We start from the raw sequence: 19,198 nt of genomic DNA, 5'->3' as shown, positions 1-19,198 counted from the left end.
GCACAAAGCCTCCTCTCCAAGCCCATGGCTGAGACTAACTCAGGGAGGGGCAGAGGCAAAGTATTTTGTTAATCCTGTTAGCTTTTGAGAGCAGAAGGACGGAGACTCAGGAAATAAATCATATACAAGTATGCGAACAATAGGAAAGAAAAACTTGCCTTGCAGGTTAATTTCCTGCTCTGCCCAGGGTCTTTGCAATGTGACCATTTCTGTTCCCCCGTGTTTGATAGAAGTAGAAAGTCCAAACTCCTGAGACTTAGACGGGATTCTCCTTCTGTGTGGTGATGTTATGTGTCGTATTAACAGGAGTGTTCTCTCATGATTGTAAAATTAAAGAAAACGGGGTGGGTGTCAGTTGCAGTCTCTAAGAAGTAACATTTTGAAGGTATAAGCACTGCCGATATTTCCAGAGCCTTGGCCCAAAAGTATGAAAACCCAGAAAGCATTCTGTTTGCCTTTTCGTGGTCACAGCTTCCTAAGAAGGCTGCCTCTTGCAGGACGAAGCGAAATTCTGAAAGAAATGGAAAGTTGTAGAAATAAAACAAAACAAATAAAGCTGGAACCCAGCTAAGGAACACAAACGCACTTGAAAGCTTGAAAATGTTTGCTTATTAGATTTTAGTTTCTGGATTACCAGACAATTCCTTCATCATGTGATTAGAAGGCTCACGTTAAAGCATTCTTACCACTTAAAAGTAAAAACGTGTTGCTCTAGTGGCTCATAGAGAAGGAGGAAGGGACAGTATACTGATTTTTAGTAAATCGCAACATGGTGAGTGCTTAGAAAATAAAGATCTAAAATGATCCTCTCAGACAGTCTTTCAGTTTGCCTTCCTTCTTGTAAACATTGTATCATGAGAACAAGATAATTAAAGAAACAATTCTCCTTAGAAAGTCACTAAGTTTAAATTCTCCCTTTCACCTCAGGCAAGTGTTTGCCACAGCTACAATTCCCAGTAGCCAAGGAAATGCCTCTAATTTGTGAAACTTTCACAGCCAAGTCCAAAAGAAGGATGTATGTTAACACTCTTAGAGAACTTGGGCATGGCCACTTTCAGTCTTGCTTCCTTCCCAGGCCACTGTGGTTCTCATTGCTCATGGAACTTCTGGAGGGTTCCACTTAACTCTTCCCTCCACCACGAGAACCTACCTCCCAGTTCTGGACTTACACAGTGGCTAGAGCAGATCTGACAGATCTGAGGACGATGGAGTCCCAGGATTGGAACTCATGGTGCCTGAGTTCCCTATTTAAGCTCAAAATTCTCCTCCAGTCACCAAATTGTATCTCCACAAAGAGGACCTTAAGCTCCTAGGAGAGGACTTTGACATAGTCTGGGTTTGTAAAGGCCAGGTTGATGTCTGCTTTAATTTACCAATAGCACCTTCCATCTATGACAAGTGCAGTTGTCACTTTGGATACCCCAGATGGCTGAGTTTAATAACGCCCGCATCAGACAGAGTCAGGGAGATCTGAGTGATGGGCCAAAGTGTTTGAAAAATCTCCCAAGTGCGAGTGCTTACTCCTAAAAGCACACTGTCTCCCAGGGGAAATTCTAAGTAAATCCTCTCAATTTCATTTCTTCCTGGAAGTAAATGAATAAATCACAGTTCTTTCAAGGATTGAAGCTAGACTGTGTAGTGGGGGGAAAAAGATCAGTGAATGCTATTCTACTATTTTTAGGAGAGTTTAATATAAACAGCTCCTCAAATCCAGTCATGGGGTGATTTAATGGCAGCATGTGGTATGGAGACAGAAGCCCTGGCGTGCACTGAAGGTAACACCTCCTGGTTCAGAGTCAACTTGTTCCATTGCAAAGAATTTTTCAAGCCAGGTGACATCAAATTTTCACTTTCATAAATGGGTCTTGTGTGCTTTTCTCCCTGCACTCCAGTGCTCAAATCCACCATTAGATATCTACCAGTATATCGCTGAGGAAAAGATCAGTTTAGAAATCCAGGATGAAGCCTGGGGCCAAGGAGACCGAGGCTGAGAAGTATATGCAGACGTTTCCTCAAATGGGCAGTCATCTTTTCTAGCATTCTCTGAAAAGAGTAGGCCATACAGAAATGCCTGTGTTTTTCAGATGGCATTAAATGTTCCTAGCATCCACTCTAAACCCATGAGAACAGCTCCCAGAACTGTGAGTCTGAGTTCAGTAAGTCATGAGTGAGACATCTGGGAAGGACATTATCTTAAAATACTTTTGTTTTGTTCTCCTCGATACAGTATCTTGCTTGTATCTCCAGCTGGCCTTGGACTCACTATGCAGCACGCACAGGCCTTGAACTCATGGTAATCCTCCTGCCTTAGCCTTTCAAGAGCTGGGATTTCAAGTGCAAGCCACCATGTCAAGCTTCAGGATCCCCTTGTATTTCACTCTCTAATCTTCATGCTTTGACCTCAAAGGGAGATTTGGGAGTTACTGGAGACTTTCCCCCCCAACTCATTGGCCTAAGTTCTCTGCTGTGATAAAAGGTCCTTCAAACACTGAACCCCAGCAGAAATTCTGGGAGCAGGATGTCCCACCCTTGTAAAGGAACCTTGGAACACACTTCAGGCAGTTTGGTTGATGTGTTTCCAAGGTAATGTAATGGGGATGGAAGAGTTTCGGGGAAATGTGTAACTTGATCACTGGTTATTACAATTCCAGATGAGGCCAAAAAGTGTATCAACCATTGAATCAGGACAGGTCTTGAAAAAGTGGTGTGTTAAGCAAATCCCTCAAAGCTAGAACCTTTTCCCCCATAATGCTTGGAATAAGACTTAGTGGCAGGCAAAAAAAAACCAAAAAAAACCAAAAAACAAAAAAAACCCCTCATCGTTATTTCTCAAAGAGGAGAAATAGCGATAGCAGAAAACATTGTAACCAAGTTGAATGCTTGTCATCTTTAAAAGCTTCTATTATGAACTTTCAACGGGCAGTATTTTCTGTGTTTCCCCCTAACAATGGCTTCCTTTATCAGGGAAGCACTGCCAGTAGCACAATAGGAAGATATCTCTCCTCTTAACTTCCACAAACATTTTGCTTGGTTGCTTCCTAATGCAATTTTTAGCAAAGCCATGAAAGAACAGGCAGTCTTGTCATTGACTGTCACTGCTGAGTTCCCAGGTAGGATGCATCCTCAAAACACATCATGTGTACTCAAAGAGGAGAGGTGGTGTGGACGTTATTGTCCTAAATTAGGGCTCACATTTTGGTTAAGTCTTTCAGTTTCATTTTAAAAATTGGTGCATACCTCAGTAGTAGAGGGCCTGCCTAACATGCAAACAGCCCCCAGGGTTCAATTCCCATCACCCCCCAAAATAGTCACGGTTTCTTAACAGCTTTTTAAAGAAAAAGAACCAATGAAGAAGGGGCCACTTACTTAACCCTGATGAAACAGATAAGCAAGTGTCTTTCCAAACAGCAAAACAAGGTCCTACCGAGCTCACTAACACACACACACACACACACACACACACACACACACACACACACACGAAGGAAGGAAATGTGATTTTCATGATTAAAATAGGAGAACCGATGATCTTGTAAGGTCTATACCGAACAATTGTTTTTACGGTTCAGAGTTCTTCAGGATAAACTGTAAGATCAGAGATGACATAAGCAACATGAATAGATTGTACTTTTTAATGGAATGTACAGAAAGGCATGCACACGTCCTAATGTACAGCTCATAACAAAATATGTTCATGGAACCACACTTGTGTTTAATGTGCCATGTATACAGATATGTATATATTTACGTACACACACACATACACATGTTTCTTTATGTCCCACATGTATATATACTGAATCTTGACCACTCAGCTTGCTACCTATCAGCTGTAAGGATGAAGCTTTTAAGTGTATTCATAGTTTTTAGAGACTTGAGACTTCATAGCATATTATGGGAGTGTTAATTTAACTCGGGGGCATAACAGTTTGTCAGACAAACTGCTTTTGTTGTTACGGTTGTGTCTACAGTGAGTCTTTTGAGGAACAGCCACGCTGAGCGAAAGTTTTAGGTGGTGGAGTCAAGTGTATACGGTCAGTTGATATCACGCATAGATCACTGTGTCACATCTCTGACTTGCGCTGTCCAAACCGAAGCCATGACTTTTTAAATTGCTTTTGTCGAAAGGAAGATAGTTTGTTAAAGAGAGGGAAATGCTACGCAATGGCTTCTCTAACAGCGCTGCAATGCTGCAAACAATATAAGGAAGGAACTAACTTTAAAGAAACAAATTTTCTTAAACTAAGTACCAGTGACTAAGTACTTTAATGATTTTTTTTCCTCAGACCTAGAGGATCCTTTGACATTGAACCTTGGAAATTAAAGGGAGTTTTCTGATAGCCTTTCTGCCCTCCTGCCCCAGGGTGTGCGGGCACCCAGTTCCCCCACCCACAGTGTGCAGCTGGACCAACACCCCTTACACATACCCCACACCCTCATCCTGGGGCTCAGCTCTTTCCTCTCCTCTGCTCCCTGTCGCCCTTGCCCCCCTCTTTTCTCCCGGTGACCCCTGACCCCAGCTAATCTGCATAGAGGAATGACAGGCATCCGCTGGGCCGGCTTGGCCGCTGCCAGGGCCGGGCGACCCGCGCGCGCGGGGAGAAGGTGCGGGGACTGGCGGGCGCGGGCCGAGATGAGCGCGCGGGAGGCCGGCGGCGAGCGGACGGGCGCGCGCAGGAGCGGAGCAGCCCGGTGAGGCGGAGGCGCGGCGGGGCGGTCACCCGCCATGGGCCAGACCTCGGTGTCCGCGCTGTCCCCGCAGCCCGGCAGCGGTGAGTCCCGGGCCAGGCCGGCGCCTGCAGAGCCCCGGTTCCAGGCGCAGGCCCCCAGCTCCGCGCGCGTGCCCCGGGCTTTGGTTTCTCTCCAGATAACTTGGAAAGCCAGAAAGTTCCGAGAAACGCCATTTGCGCACGAGTCTGTTTTGAAAAAGGGCGAAACTTCGAGAGCAGGAGAAACATTCCCGCGGGCTCCCCCTCTTCCTTAGGCTTGGCTTTCGAACAGACTAGAACTGAATTCTTTCAAGCTTGTCAACTGATTTATGGTTTGTTATTCGGAGCAGAAGTGCGGCTTGCTTTCCCCTTTCCTGGCAGATGCTGAATATTTAATAACTACCCCAAAATGTGTAATTGGTTCAGATGTACTTGTTTTGTTTATGTTACACACATAAGCTATAGTGTTTAGGAAAGCCTATGTCTTGAGGGGTAAAGTTTGTTGTATGGAGACTCAGGCAACATTTCTGAGCTACAGTACTATGCTTCTTTTACAGTTTTCTTTTAAAAAAAATTTTAGAAGAAAGGAAGGAAGGTAAGCAGGCTGGCATTATCCCCATGTATCGGGATAAACAGTTGTTTGTCCACACAACATGTGATTGGATAAGGAAATAAACCTTCAAAGTATGATTTTGAGATTCTTCCATCGACTATTTCCAAAACATGACCTCGTAGAGACCATGCATGTTAAACATTGCAGTGGTCTGATGGACTCTTAGGTTTTACAGACATCAACAGGATCTCACAGAGAGGAAATGACAAGGCACAGAGGAAGGTTTATAAAGCATTCCAGGATGTTTGAGTAGACAGAGCTCTCCAGTCTCTCTCTCTGTCTCTGTCTCTGTCTCTCTCTCTCTCTGTCTCTCTCTCTGTCTCTGTCTCTGTCTCTCTGTGTATGTGTCTGTCTCTCTCTGTCTCTCTGTCTCTGTCTGCCTGTCTCTGTCTCTGTGTGTGTGTCTGTGTGTCTGTCTCTCTCTCTCTCTGTGAGTGTGTATGTGTGTGTGTTTGTCTCTTTCTGTCTGTTTCTCTCTCTGTCTCTCTTTGTCTGTCTCTCTTTCTGTGTGTGTGTGTGTGTGTGTGTGTCTGTGTGCCTGTCTGTCTCTCTCTGTCTCTCTGTTTCTGTCTGTCTCTGTCTCTCTGTGTATGTATCTGTCTCCCTCTGTCTCTCTGTCTCTGTCTGCCTGTCTCTGTCTCTGTGTGTGTCTGTGTGTCTGTCTGTCTCTGTCTCTCTCTGTGAGTGTGTATGTGTGTGTGTCTGTCTCTCTCTGTCTCTCTCTCTCTGTCTCTCTTTGTCTGTCTCTCTTTCTCTTTCTCTGTGTGTGTGTCTGTGTGCCTGTCTGTCTCTCTCTGTCTCTCTGTCTCTCTCTCTCTGTCTCTCTCTCTCTGTCTGTCTCTCTCTCTCTCTCTCTCTCTCTCTCTCTCTCTCACACACACACACACACACACACACACCGCCAGGTTTGTGCAAATGGTGCGTCTTCATTCCTCGGACTATCATAAGCATTGCTCAAGCTTAGGCTAATGCCCCCAAAGAATGACCCCTCTGCAAGGGAGAGAAAACTGAATTCAAGGAAGCTTATGTTCTCCCTTGCTAATAATGATGTGACCACATTGCTCTGGACATCAAAAGGCTTCTTGTTTATGGCTTCTGAGTGTTTAATTTGAGGTGGGGGGTTGTTGATAGGGCATGTTGCTTATAAGACTGTTTGGTCTATTATAATGAACTGCTTGTCCATTCTAAAACTGTTGGGTACAAAGAAGACTGGCTTTCTTTTGTCTCACTGAAGGTAGTGTGATAGTTTTCAATCAAAGCAAGGATTTTCATTTTTGCATGTTTGTTTGTTTCCTCACTGGCAGCGATAGAATTAAATCATCATTCCAGGGCGGCTCGTGTTGGGAAGTACTGTCTTGATTTTTAGTTTGTTTGTCACAAAATATTAGCAGAGGGAATTATGAAGAAGTAAAATTTGCCTTTACACAAGTCAAGGAATAAGGAGTAATACGCAAGTGAGGTCTAAGGAAATTTGAGTTAACACCTATGATGTGAGCAATGGTGTGGAGAGAGCAGGCAATCTCTCTCTCTCTCTCTCTCTCTCTCTGTGTGTGTGTGTGTGTGTGTGTGTGTGTGTGTGTGTGTAATATATATATATATATGCGAAAGATACTTTAGGAAACTCTCTAAGAAAGTACGTTATATTAAAATTGTAGGTTCTTGGTTCAGAGTCACACAATCTTGTGTAACTGAAATGACTAACCCATAATTCATGAATGGAGCCTTTTTTTTTTTTTTTGGTCCTAAAGTGTCAGTTAAGGAAGGGCTGTGGTTGTATGAGAATGAAGTGGTTTTCTTGTGCTATCTACTTGGGATCTCTGTTAGAGGTACACAGTTTCCCAGTGGTTTCACCGGTACATTCTAAATGACCCAGAACAAAGCAACAGCCAAACACGGCAAGGTGTCCTCTGCTTTAGTCTGATGTCTTTGCCCCTCCTGAGCTACTTTGCTGGCTTTTCAGGTGAGGTTTGATCTCAGTTATCAGTGGAGTAAATCTGTAGTGGTCACCAGACGTCTCATAAATGCTTAGAGGGGCAAAATCTGGGGGGTTCTGAGGAATCTCTAGCACAAGTTGATATTTACCAACTACATTATCACCAGAAATCAGAAATCGGTTTGCCCCTCCCTCTTCTTGACTTCAGACTTTCCTGAGACTCCCAGCTCTGGGCTACATCTACTTTTCAGGGATTCAGAGGATTATTAATCACTATTTCTGACAACAGGGAATTGTGAAAATCATTTGATTGACATACTTCACAAGCTGTAACATTTTCCCATTGAAAGTGTATAGTTGATTGTTTTTAGTATTATTTGGCTTGTGTAGCCATCCATCCTCATCCACTGACTCCCTTCCCTGCTAATAAACATGAATCTATTTTATATCTATAGATTTGTTTATCTGGAATGTATCATGTGAATTGAACCATAGCGTGCATGCGTGTGTGCATGTGTGCGCGTACATGACTGGCTCCTTGGAGTTGGTGTAATGTTTTCAAGGGTCAACTGAGCTGTAGCGTGTATCCATATTTTCATTTCATTTCATTGCTAAATAGCCACATTATTCTCTCATCATGAGTATCTTTACTCAGCTAGCTACTATGAATAGCAGTGCTCGAACACCATGTAGAAATTGGTGAAGCTATGTTTTTATTTCTCTTGAATTTATAAGTGGGAAGGACTGCTGGGTCACCTCAGAGTTAACTTGTGAACGGGATCAGTTTTCCAGAGCAGCCCACTGCACACATTCCAGTTAGCTGTCTGTGAATGGAATCCCAGTTTCTCCTCCTCCTTTTCCAACACTTGGTTGTCGTTTTTTGCATTTGCCATACTTGTGGGTATTGATTTGCTTTTCTGTACTTTTTAAAGGCTTGTGTTATTTGCAAATGTTTTCTTCCACTCCCTGGGGCTGCTGTTTCTAGTGAATGCTATAATCTGAAGTTCGTGTTTTAAAAGTCCTGATGGTGTCCTATTTCGTTTTCTTTTGTTCTTGGTCTGTGGTGTTGTGTCCCCAAAAGACCATTGCCCAGTGAAAACCAACAACATTTATGGCATGGTTCTCTCGTAGGGCTTCTATAGTTTTTACTCTTACCCTTAGGCCAGTGATAACTTCTGAGTTAATTTTCATATAAGGTGCAGTGTGGGGTGTCAGCTTCATTCCCTGGCTTCTGGATATCTAGTTGTCACCGTATTTGTCTGAAAGGTGATTCCCTTCTCCATTGAACTGTTGTGACCAGGGATATAGCTTAGTGATAAAACCCTTACCCAACATGTTTGAGACTCTGACTTCTACCCCAAATACAGGAGAGAGAAAGACAGACAGATGGATGGATGGCAGAATGGTAATAACCTATCTTGGACACAATAGTAGAAAATCAGTTGCCCGTATAGTAAGGATTTACTTCTGTTCTCTCAGTTCTAGCCAAATGTTTGTTTTTATGTCAGTAATACAATTTCTGCATTGCTGCAATTTCGTGGTAAAGTTTTGAAGCTGAGAAGTATGAATCTTCCTATTTGATTCCCTTTTGTGATTCTTTTTCTATTCCGTCTCTTTTGTATTTGCTTATGAATTTCACCGTCAGCTTGTCATTTTTATATAAAAGTTGGGTTTTCTGACATTGTGTTGAACCCGTTTCTCAGGCTCAATAACATTGCCATCTTAAGATGAATAATAATCTCGTCCTTAAAGACAATGTCTTTTAATTTATTTAGACAATTTAAATTTGCCTTCTGTCTATATGCAGGTTTGTGTGTGTCTGCATGAGTCTGCATGTGTGTGTGTGTGTGTGTGTGTGTGTGTGTGTGTGTGTGCCAGTGTGCATGCATACATGCATATATGGAGGTTGAAGGATAACCTCAGTTCTTTAGGAGGTCTGTCAATCTTTTATTTTCTTTTGAGGAAAATCAACTAGCCTGTTGATTGCTAAGTCAGCCATCCTGGGTAGCTGTTTTTTTTTTTTTTTTTTTTTTTGGTTCTTTTTTTTTTTTTTTCCGGAGCTGGGGACCGAACCCAGGACCTTGCGCTTCCTAGGTAAGCGCTCTACCACTGAGCTAAATCCCCAGCCCCCCTGGGTAGCTGTTTAATCCCCAAATCCACCTGTCTCTGCTTCCGTGGTGCTTGGGTCCTACCACGCCTGGAATTCTTCTTTTTTATTTAAGATTTATTTATTTTATTTATGTGAGTACACTGTCGCTGTCTTCAGACACACCAGAAGAGGGCATCTGATCTCATTACAGATGGTTGTGAGCCACCATGTGGTTGCTGGGAATTGAACTCTGGACCTCTGGAAGAGCAGTCAGTGCTCCTAACCACTGAGCCATCTCTCCAGCCCCATGTCTGGAATTCTTTATGTGGCACCTGAGGATTGAATACCAATCTTCATTCTTATGCCACACATTCTCTATTGACTTACTTGTTTTCTCACTCCTCTCTTCCAGCAGTTCTGTAGGTTGTTTTGTTTGTTTGGGTTTTTTTGTCCACATTCATTTCTCTCTCTCTCTCTCTCTCTCTCTCTCTCTCTCTCTCTCTCTCTCCCCCTCTCTCCCTCCCTCCCTCTCTCTCTCTTTTTGTTAAATTAACCCTATAATATTTTTGTTGCAAATTCTATTAAAATGTTTGTTTTTATTTCATTCAAATGAGCTCCATTGTCAGTATTTAAAACTATAAAACTTTATCTTTGTATATATTGATATCATACCTTGCTGAACAAATTTATCCTCCTAATGGGTGCATAGGTTCTTAGTACTTTTCTGTATTTAAGCTCATACTGTATATGAATTCTAGATCCAAGGTCATATGAAAAGAGACATTTTACTCCTTCCTTCTCAGTTTGAATGATACTTTTCTTTCCTGTTCCATAAAGTCTCTCAAGCCCTGTATCCAACGGGAGTAATAGAAGAGAAAATTCCCATCCTGTTGCTAAGTCTGAGGCAGGAGGAATAGCCTGGGCTTTTCATCTGTAAGTGGGAGGATGAGGAAGACTTTTCAAGGGTGCCTTTATCATAAAAGTCCCTTGCTATTCCTAGTTTATGAGGGTCTTCATCATGACCGTGTTGGGTTTTGTCAATGTCTTACTCTATTAGGATGTTGAGGTGAATTTTCTTGTTTTGTTTTATTAATACAGCATGTGCCATTGGGTTGGTATTAGAGTATTAAACTAACCTTGCTTTCCTGGGATAAATCATTTGGCAATAGTATAGCATCTCTCTCTCTCTCTCTCTCTCTCTCTCTCTCTCTCTCTCTCCTCTCCCTCTCTCTCTCTCTCTCTCTCTCTCTCTCTCTGTGTGTGTGTGTGTGTGTGTGTGTGTGTGTGTGTGTGTGTGTTGCTAGATTAGGTTTAGTAGTGTGTACTGGCTGGTTTTGTGTGTCAACTTGACACAAGCTGGAGTTATCACAGAGAAAGGAGCCTCCCTTGAGAAAATGCTTCCATGAGATCCAGCTTTAAGGCATTTTCTCAACTAGTGATCAGGTGGGAAGGGCCCAGATAAAGTTTTATAGTTTTAAATACTGACAATGGAGCTCATTTGAATGAAATAAAAACAAACATTTTAATAGTATTTGCAACAAAAATATTATAGGATTAATTTAACAAAGAGAGAGGGAGGGAGGGAGGGAGGGAGGGAGGGAGGGAGAGAGAGAGAGAGAGAGAGAGAGAGAGAGAGAGAAATGATTGTGGGTGGTGCCATCCCTGGGCTGGTAGTCTCAGGTTCTATAAAAAAGCAAGCTGAGCAAGCCAGGGGAAGCAAGCCAGTGAGTAACATCCCTCCATGGCCTCTGCATCATGCCTCTACTTCCTGACCTGCTTGAGTTCCAGTCCTGACTTCCTTTGGTGATGAACAACAATGTGGAAAGTGTAAGCTGAATAAACCCTTTCCTCCCCAACTTGTTTGCTTGTTGGTCATGATGGGGTTTTGTGTGTGTGTGTGTGTGTGTGTGTGTGTGTATGTGTGCAGGAATAGAAACTCTGACTAGGACATAGTGCTTAATTGAGAACTGGATTCTTTGTTTCTAAACAAAATCTGAAACAGGCATGCCTTCAATTAGGGTGGATCCTGTACTCTGTGGCCTGGTGCCCAGTACAGAGCATAGTAGACTGAACACAGGAAGTGTCTGTTAGATGAATAAATGAATTGACAAACAATATTCTCAATGAACAGTTCGACAACCTTTAAGCCAGTGATTATATGAATGAAAGATAAATATTGTTTTATTCTTTTCTTTTTAGCTTCGAGAATTATGTTCCTCTGCCTCTGTTGTGTGAAGGGCAGCGTCTTAATCTAATAACCATCCGTTCTCCTCTTTCTCAGCCTTACCCCATCCGCACTGTACTGTAGACCTGTTCTTAGGAATTCTGCTCCAGTCTTTTGGGTGGAAAGATGAGGAGATGTGCCTCATCCCATCCTTAGGAGACAAGTGAACAAGGCAGATAGGGCCAAGCTGGCCAGTGCTAAGAGCTACTCCTGCCTGTGTCCCTAAGCCCCCAGGTTTGGTTGAAGTTCCTACTTTCTCCATTCTTCATAAACCAGGAAGACTGGGGAAAAAAATAGGAAAAAAAAAACCCCACAGAAACAAAAGGAGTTTGTTTCTTTAATGAAACAAATGTGCACATGGTCAAAAGTCAACATGACAAGATGATTGAGTTGAAGTTCCTTCTAGCTTTCCCACCCACTCCTGCTTCCTATTTATAACCCAGCATGAGCATTGATTTTCATTTCATATTTGGTCTTCATCAAAACAAACATGACTTGTGCTTACTGCTAAATTCCTTTGCATTTTTCATGTCATGTGACTTGGAAAGATGTCCACACTATTTTTTTTTAATCCTGCAAACAAGTCCTCGTTTAGTAGGCAAATGCATAAAATCCACCTTTTAAAGAACCCTGTATCTTTATGTTATGCTTATATGTCTATGTTTTTTCCTGGGATGGCTTACATACGGGATTTATACACAGAACTGTAGCAGAAAAACAGTCCCTTTTCGGTCTCTGCCTAGGTGCCCGTGCTCAGTGATGGCGTTATACAACTGAGCTCAAACACAGTGTTCTACACAAAAACTTTCTGACAGTTTTCTAACTATCTAGGGGTGGGGGTGTGCTTCTCATTTTGATGGTAAAGTTGGGCGTTTGAAATTCTTTGTTTCCGAATTACCTATTTTTAACCTTTAGGTGTTTCTCTGGTTTCAGATTTGAGTTGAAGGTAATAGATTGGCATTGTGTGATTATTTGATTTTTTTTCGTTGTAAATATCTGTTAATGTCTGTTTTGAATTGGAAGTTTAGTTACAGTATTTCTCCTAGAAAGACTTTAAGATTCATGGAGTCGGATTGATTAATTCCTTTCTTCCCTATGAATTTGCATTTCCTAGCAGAGAGTTCCGTGGCTGTTTGAGCTTTGTGGTTTATTCTGGCTTATGGTGAAAGGATGTGATCTTGTAAGCCTGTCTGTCTCGCTCCTCCAACAATACAATTATACTCAAGCTTTATCATCAGCAAATTGAAAAGGGAATCATAGACCTAAAAAAAAAATTCTTATTATGTGTGGAAAATTATGGTGATTAAAAAAAAGGTAAACACTCAGAAAACAAAGGCCCCAGGGTTGGTTGGTTTGTTTGTTTGTTTGTTTGTTTGTTTGTTTGTTTGTTGAGACACGGTTTCTCTCTCTAACCCTGGCTGTCCTTGAACTCACTCTGTACACCAGGCTAGACTTAAATTCACAGAGATCCACCTGCCTCTGTCCCCTGACTGGCTGGGATTAAAGAAGTATGCCGGAATCCCCAGCTGAACAGGAATTTAAAAAAAAAAAAAATAACCCAGCGTCTGAAATAATTACGTTCTCACTGTGGGTCAAGACCTGTTCTCAAGACTTCCCTGGAGTTAGCTTACAACGTCTATAAGAGGTTACTAATTAATATTGTGTCTCATTTTGTAAATGAGGAAAACTGAAACACAAAAAATAAAGTAACTGGTCCATAATTCAGAAGACATACAAGATCAATTTCCACACGAAAGTTTAAACAATAAGTGAAAGAAAAAAAGGGGGAGGCATTGATTACCTAAATGACTGAGTCGGGGTTAAAATGAGTAATTTCTAGGGCAGGATTGTCTTGTGGCAATTTAAACTAGTACATACTCTATCTGGAGAGAAGTTTGAGACTGTATATTTAAAACCTCACAAGGTGCCTATGTGAGAACTAGCAGTCATACTTGCAGAGGTATTTTGCAAAGACATTAATTCATCCCCAGAACAATCTATCAAAGCTCCACATTAAAAGTAACCTAGGAGTCAAATGCTCAAAGATTTATGGGGCCAGTTGAGACATAGGCATGCCATAGAGAAGCCAGTTAGGGCCTAGAGAGATGGCTCAGTGGGTAAGGAGGTATGTGCTGCCCAAGTGTGAGAATCTGAGTTTGAACCAGAACAAGAACCCATGTAAAAGCCCAACCTGTAGTATGAACATGGCTGTCTTTGACGTTTACACTTGATCTATAGCTCACTACACCCATGCCTGTCCCATAAATGTACATGTGCAGATGTGTGCACATACATGTGTGTGCGCACATACATACACACACACACACACACAGAATCATTTTTAAAAGATTCTAAAAGTACTTTTTAATGATGATCATCATGATAAGAATCAAAATATTAAAAGTAGTTTTCAAAGTAAAGTGATGCTCGTTGGAGGTATTATGACCACCATGGCCTTTTCTCATTTAGACGCCATCAAAGCCGAGGTTTCCATACTTCCGGGCGGAACATCCCAGGAAGTTAGGTGTATGGACCCAGAGCCTGGATTAACTTTTCCCCATAAGCATGGACTCCCAGCTTGAAGTTCACTGCCCTTTAGCTCTCTTTTCATTTGCTTTGTGAATCAGGCAACAATGTAACTGTCATCCCCCGGATTTAACCTCTTTCTTACTTTGTGTGTTTTTTAGTTTTGGGGGTTGTTTGTTTGATTTGTTGTTTGTATTCGGCCTTAGCTGTCCTGGAACGCCATAGACCTCAAACACAGAGGTCTGCCTGCCTCTAGTTCCTGAGTGCTGAGATTAAGGGCGTGTGCCACCAAGACCTCAGCGTTTCTTCCTCACTCTTAAAGATAGAAAACAATCAGGAACGTGGCCATCACTTCCTCCACCCCAGTACATAGCTCATCAGATCTAGCTATGGGGGATGTCGAATATTTACAGTCTGGATTTATTTGATCTCCAGCGGTCTGAAGCCACAATGACAGACAAGTCCCGCCTTAACTTGTCTTACCTGGCGCAGTAAGAAAGACGATAAACTCACGTCTCCAGTTCTGTGACTAAAGCTTTTTTAATTCTGATAGAGGGGGAGGTGGGGAATGTTACGTGCTTTCTTTCTTTGGAGTCCTTCAGTGTTAACTGCTGGCTTCTATTCTTAGGAAGAATAAAAAGATTAATATTTACCAAAGACCCAACTGATGTAAAAGTGATATTGAGGTAAAAAATAGCCTTAAAAAAATAAACACAGCCGTTCCTCTTCTATCCTCTATCTGAAGCAGAGGGAACAAAAATAAAATAAAATAAAATAACACTGTGATCCAGTGGGAACACGCAAATAGCATAACTTACCAGAAGGTCGCCTGCCCATTATTATTCATACTTATAAACTACCTTTCCATTTATTTTCATTTCAAGGGGTGGAATATTTTTTTCCCCTGTAATCCTCCTGGCAAGACTAACACTGCAGTCCTTAATCCTAAGGAAATTTGGGTTGCCAGAGAGAGAACTGAAGTGCTATTTTGCTAAAGAGTATCCTGGAAAGATCTGCTGGTCTGCGCTTGGTTGCAGATCTCTGCAAGCTAGCTTGTTTTATAAGGGGATCTTAGAAGGCAGAGAAGAGTGGTCCTTTATCCAGTCAGAGGCTCCTGAACCAGTCGTTTGTAAGGGGTTAGGCAGACCTGTAGGGAAGAAACCTACACAGACCTCTCCTGCAAGATTCTTAAGGGAGCTATAGAGAAAGGAGACCGGAAGAGAGGGCCTTGCTAGTGGACTGGATACAAAATCAGGGTCAGCGCCAAAGCAGTATCTAATAGAAACAAGGGTAGGGGTGGGGCTGACACGGGCCAAGGGGAAACCGCTGAAGACGTCTTTTGTTTAAGCAGAGAAATTGTTACAGGATTGCTCTGCTTGAGGTGTGTGTGCCTGCTGCCTGCTGTACCGTGTAGGTTTCACGGGGACAAACTGAAGGCAGGACAAACAGCAGGCAGGCAAGAGCCATCCAGGCAAGCAGATGAGATGCTTGAGCCCAGGGGTATCTGGAGAAGTGGGGAGAAGATGTCACCCATGTAAAGGCCACTTCACAGTGAGGATGCCATGTCTACTTGACGTGAGTAAACAGAAGGCTCGATTTTGGATTCAACGGCAGCACTTCTCCGGATTTCTTGTATTCCATTAAGTCACGCACCCAGCAGCTTGTGGTATCAAGCCTAGGGGTGGCGATCCTTCAGACTGTCCATCCAAAACACATCCCAGCCAGTCGTCCTCATTCTGTGGCTACTGCCACCTGCCAAGCCCTTACCTGCTATGTAACTGGGGCACATGTCTCTTCTGCCATTCGTTTACTGCTTAACAGCTTAAGTCATTTTTTTAAAAAGCATACTTCATGTTTCCATCCGTCTCAAAACTGTCCTGTTGTTTAGAATGAAATCCAGACTCCTCCATCTGGTCCCCAAGGATCCACAAAATCCGACGTGATATCTGTCCCTTCTGTCTGACCTCTCTCTTGGCCTTGAGGCGGGTCTCCCTTCTGGTGCTTTTGCCTCTGCCCTTTTTTTTTTTAATCCCCCAAAGCCTGGTTAGGTCCTCCCCGTGGATCTTTGGAGCCTTGGCTCCCACTGGAGGCGCTCATCACTGACTCCATAATCTTCTCAGAGATCCCTCCTGCCTATGGCTTTCCAGGCCAGCCCGCGGCTCCCATTCACAGCCCTAGGTTCCCTCATGGCTCCTGTCACTCAGGTGGCCTTGTTTCTGTGTATTTATTTTTCCATGTCTCCTTTGGTCAGAGCAGTAGCTCCCAAAGCTGAAAGACATTCTCTTATGGAGAAGCATATCTTGTTCCTAACTCTGTTCCCTGACACGAAAACTCCCTGTGGACCAAATGAGTAGCTGTTTCAGCCCGGCCATGGGTTCCCCAAGCGGTAGAACTGAGAAGACACTTAGGAAGCAACTAAGAAATTCAGAGTGATGTCAGTCCATCCTGCCCTGTGTACCTCCGGCATCTCAACGGCACCCTTACATTGATACTCGGTCACTCAGTCTCCTGACCCCTGCCCAGCGTAGAAACTGAACATGTGGGTCCCCTTCCCTTCCTTGCCTTCACTTCAAGTGGTGTCTTCTCTGTTTTCCCACTTCACCCTGCTTCCAGCCAGCTTAGTTGGACTTTTGATTAGCTCAGGAGTCCATATAACTTAAATAAGTAAATACATAACCTAGCGTCAGCTGACCTCTGCTTGCTCCCACTCCCTGTGAAGCTTTCGCCTCCCTCTTGGTATTCACTATGTCCTGTACTCTCACCCCATCCCAGATAGCTGGATCCCATATCTTCCGTTGTACACCCTCTTCCCGGATCTGTTCCTTTGTTTTGGCAAAGCACACAGACAGCATCTCAAGGGGGGCTTATGGAACCTATTTGGGCTGGGGGGGTTCTCGTATTAGAGAATGCTTCTCCTTTGGCTTCATGGTTGACTGATAGGTTGGCAGTCATGACCATGATTTCCCTCTGATGTAGAAAGACTTTCGTTTTTCTTTTTAGCAGATAGTGTTTGAACTTACTTCAGAAGGCCTTCTCTCATGGAATCTCAACTTTGACCCTGCTTGTAGCAATGGCCTTAAAATTAGACAGCGTATTAAAGTTTAAAAGTCTTCTGGGTAAGTGTAATATGTTTGCTGTACTGACATTTTAAGAAAGATTCTATTTTAATCTCCGCATAAGTTTATTGTAATTGTCCTTCTTCTTTTTAAGGGTACGATTGCCTTTTCAGAGGTCAGGTCCTGAGGCAGGGTTGGCATGTTTAAACCCTGAGGGGTGACATTTCATCAACTCGCCCAAGCATGAGATCCCCTACTGTGCTCGATGGAAACACTGATTTCTTCTCTTCATGTTTTAGACCCACTACATCTGAGTCTTCTGGTGAAGGGTCTCAGTGTGGAATTTCAGTCACCTTCTGAAGACTTAAAGTGAGACGTGATCTCTGGAAAGTGGTTCTTGATAAGCTCTCCTGAGGGGTGGCTTGGAGCTAAACTTTTCTTCGCCGATGGTGCCTGTCCCTCTTTACGTGAGGCAAAAGGGACACTGTCTTGTTCAGAGATTGCTATTCTTTACTTGGTGTCCTGTTAAAACCAGTCATCATTAATCTGTACTCTTCAGGGACAAATCTTCCCACCTGCAGGGACAGTTTTCGGGTTCTGGCAACGATCATATTGCCAGAAGACATTTTGTTCTTCCACACATTTTGTCACAATTACAAGTAGCCAAGTAATTGGTTTCCCACAACCGAGTTGAACTAACCGTGTTCCGTGCAAAGGTAAGGTGGCTACACTCCCTAATGGAAAGCCGCAGGTACACGTTGTTGCCAGCTCATGAGGAGTCCTGGGCTCTCCACTGAGCTGCTGCTACATGTCAACTGCTTGCTGAGGGAAACCGCACCAGAAAGCAGGGCACGGGCAGAAACCGGGTGTCTAGTAAGGAGTAGGAGGGATTACAAGGAAGATTTTTAGTGAAATCTATTTCTAAGAGGCTGAGCCACTTGCCCTATTAGAAATGTAGGCAGCGTTTTTGGAAAACTCTAAGAGGAAGCAATCATTTATTCAAAAATTCCTTTCATGTGTTCCCTTTTAGACAATGTTTGGCATTTTTATCCCCCCCCCCCCCCCTTTCTGTACTTCAGGAGTCTTTCCTTTCGGTTTTGTGCCTATTTACAGTGCCTTACCCAGCATGAAGTAAATTCCATTCAGTCTTAATCAGAGTTCTCAAAAGCTTTCTCTAAAGAAGTTCTCAGCTTCCCCACCGAAGGCTGTTCCAGTAGTTTAAATTGTTCCGGGGTAGGAGGTGGAACTCCACCTGGGACCTACCTTCCGGTGTGACACAGTCTGGCCACAACCAGATAGTCAGCAGGGTGAAGAGGACGGCCATGTTGGCTGGGTTAGGTCTACCACTTCCAGTTTCGTCTGTTGAGGGGCTCTGTGCTTTTCAAACTTTCTTCTGTCCCTGGGAAGCTGACTTGTGCTGACCTGCCAGAGTGTTTATGGAAGAGTTAGGTGAAGGCGGAGAGCTGGAATAAACCAGAACAAGTTAGCTGAGCCCGGGCCCTGTGTTCCTGTTGACCTGATGGAGCCGCGCGTCATTTCCCTCCAGCTTCTAAGGCACGGTTGTACATATGGACATGGCCAGTGTTCTGTTCCTTGGAAAATATTTGACTGCCAGGGCTTTTTTTTTTTTAAAAAAGCAAAAGCAAACATGAGATTTTTTTTTGAAGGAGTTTAGAACGGTGCACTTTTAAAAACTGAATCCCCTTCAGACATTCAACCACAAAATGTCAGAATACATGTATACCCCATTACACAAACAGAGATGTTTTAGACTATAAAACCACTTACAGCGTTCATAGGAGAAACCTTTGAAAAGCCCCTCTTGTCCCCTCTTCTAAGTGAGCTGAGGAAGAGGTGAGGTTGGAAGCCGCGTGACATTTTTGGTCTACCATCAGCATGTTAATAAATAGCCTTACAGATAATAATAATATTATCTGTAAGGCTATTTATTAACATGATTATTATTATTATCTATTATTATTATTATTATTATCTGTATGTCTAATAAGGTTGCCTTGGAAAAAAAATACTGTAACCTCAGTGGCTTC

The 19,198-nt window shown here is 43.0% G+C and overlaps 1 protein-coding gene across 14 annotated transcripts in view; it reads left to right on the top strand.

The window, feature by feature from the left end:
- Phactr2 (phosphatase and actin regulator 2) overlaps window positions 1-19,198 on the top strand; it is a 269,237-nt gene that overhangs the window by 145,017 nt on the left and 105,022 nt on the right. For 2 of the 14 annotated variants that reach the window (XM_063288665.1, XM_063288662.1), the window contains exon 1: window positions 4,517-4,772. The exons of 8 other annotated variants lie outside the window; for them this stretch is intronic. In XM_063288665.1, coding sequence (XP_063144735.1) covers window positions 4,727-4,772 — 46 coding nt within the window. In that variant the 5' untranslated portion in view covers window positions 4,517-4,726. Of the gene's footprint in view, window positions 1-4,455; window positions 4,773-19,198 lie in introns of those variants that run through there. 4 more of the 14 variants (XM_063288648.1, XM_063288641.1, XM_063288660.1 and 1 more) reach the window with 4 other exon arrangements.

This window comes from Rattus norvegicus, chromosome 1 (genome assembly GCF_036323735.1).
Source record: "Rattus norvegicus strain BN/NHsdMcwi chromosome 1, GRCr8, whole genome shotgun sequence".
In the NCBI taxonomy this organism is placed as follows: Eukaryota; Metazoa; Chordata; class Mammalia; order Rodentia; family Muridae; genus Rattus; species Rattus norvegicus.
The sequence above is the reverse complement of the archived record's forward strand: the minus strand, read 5'-3'. Positions and strand labels throughout refer to the sequence as shown.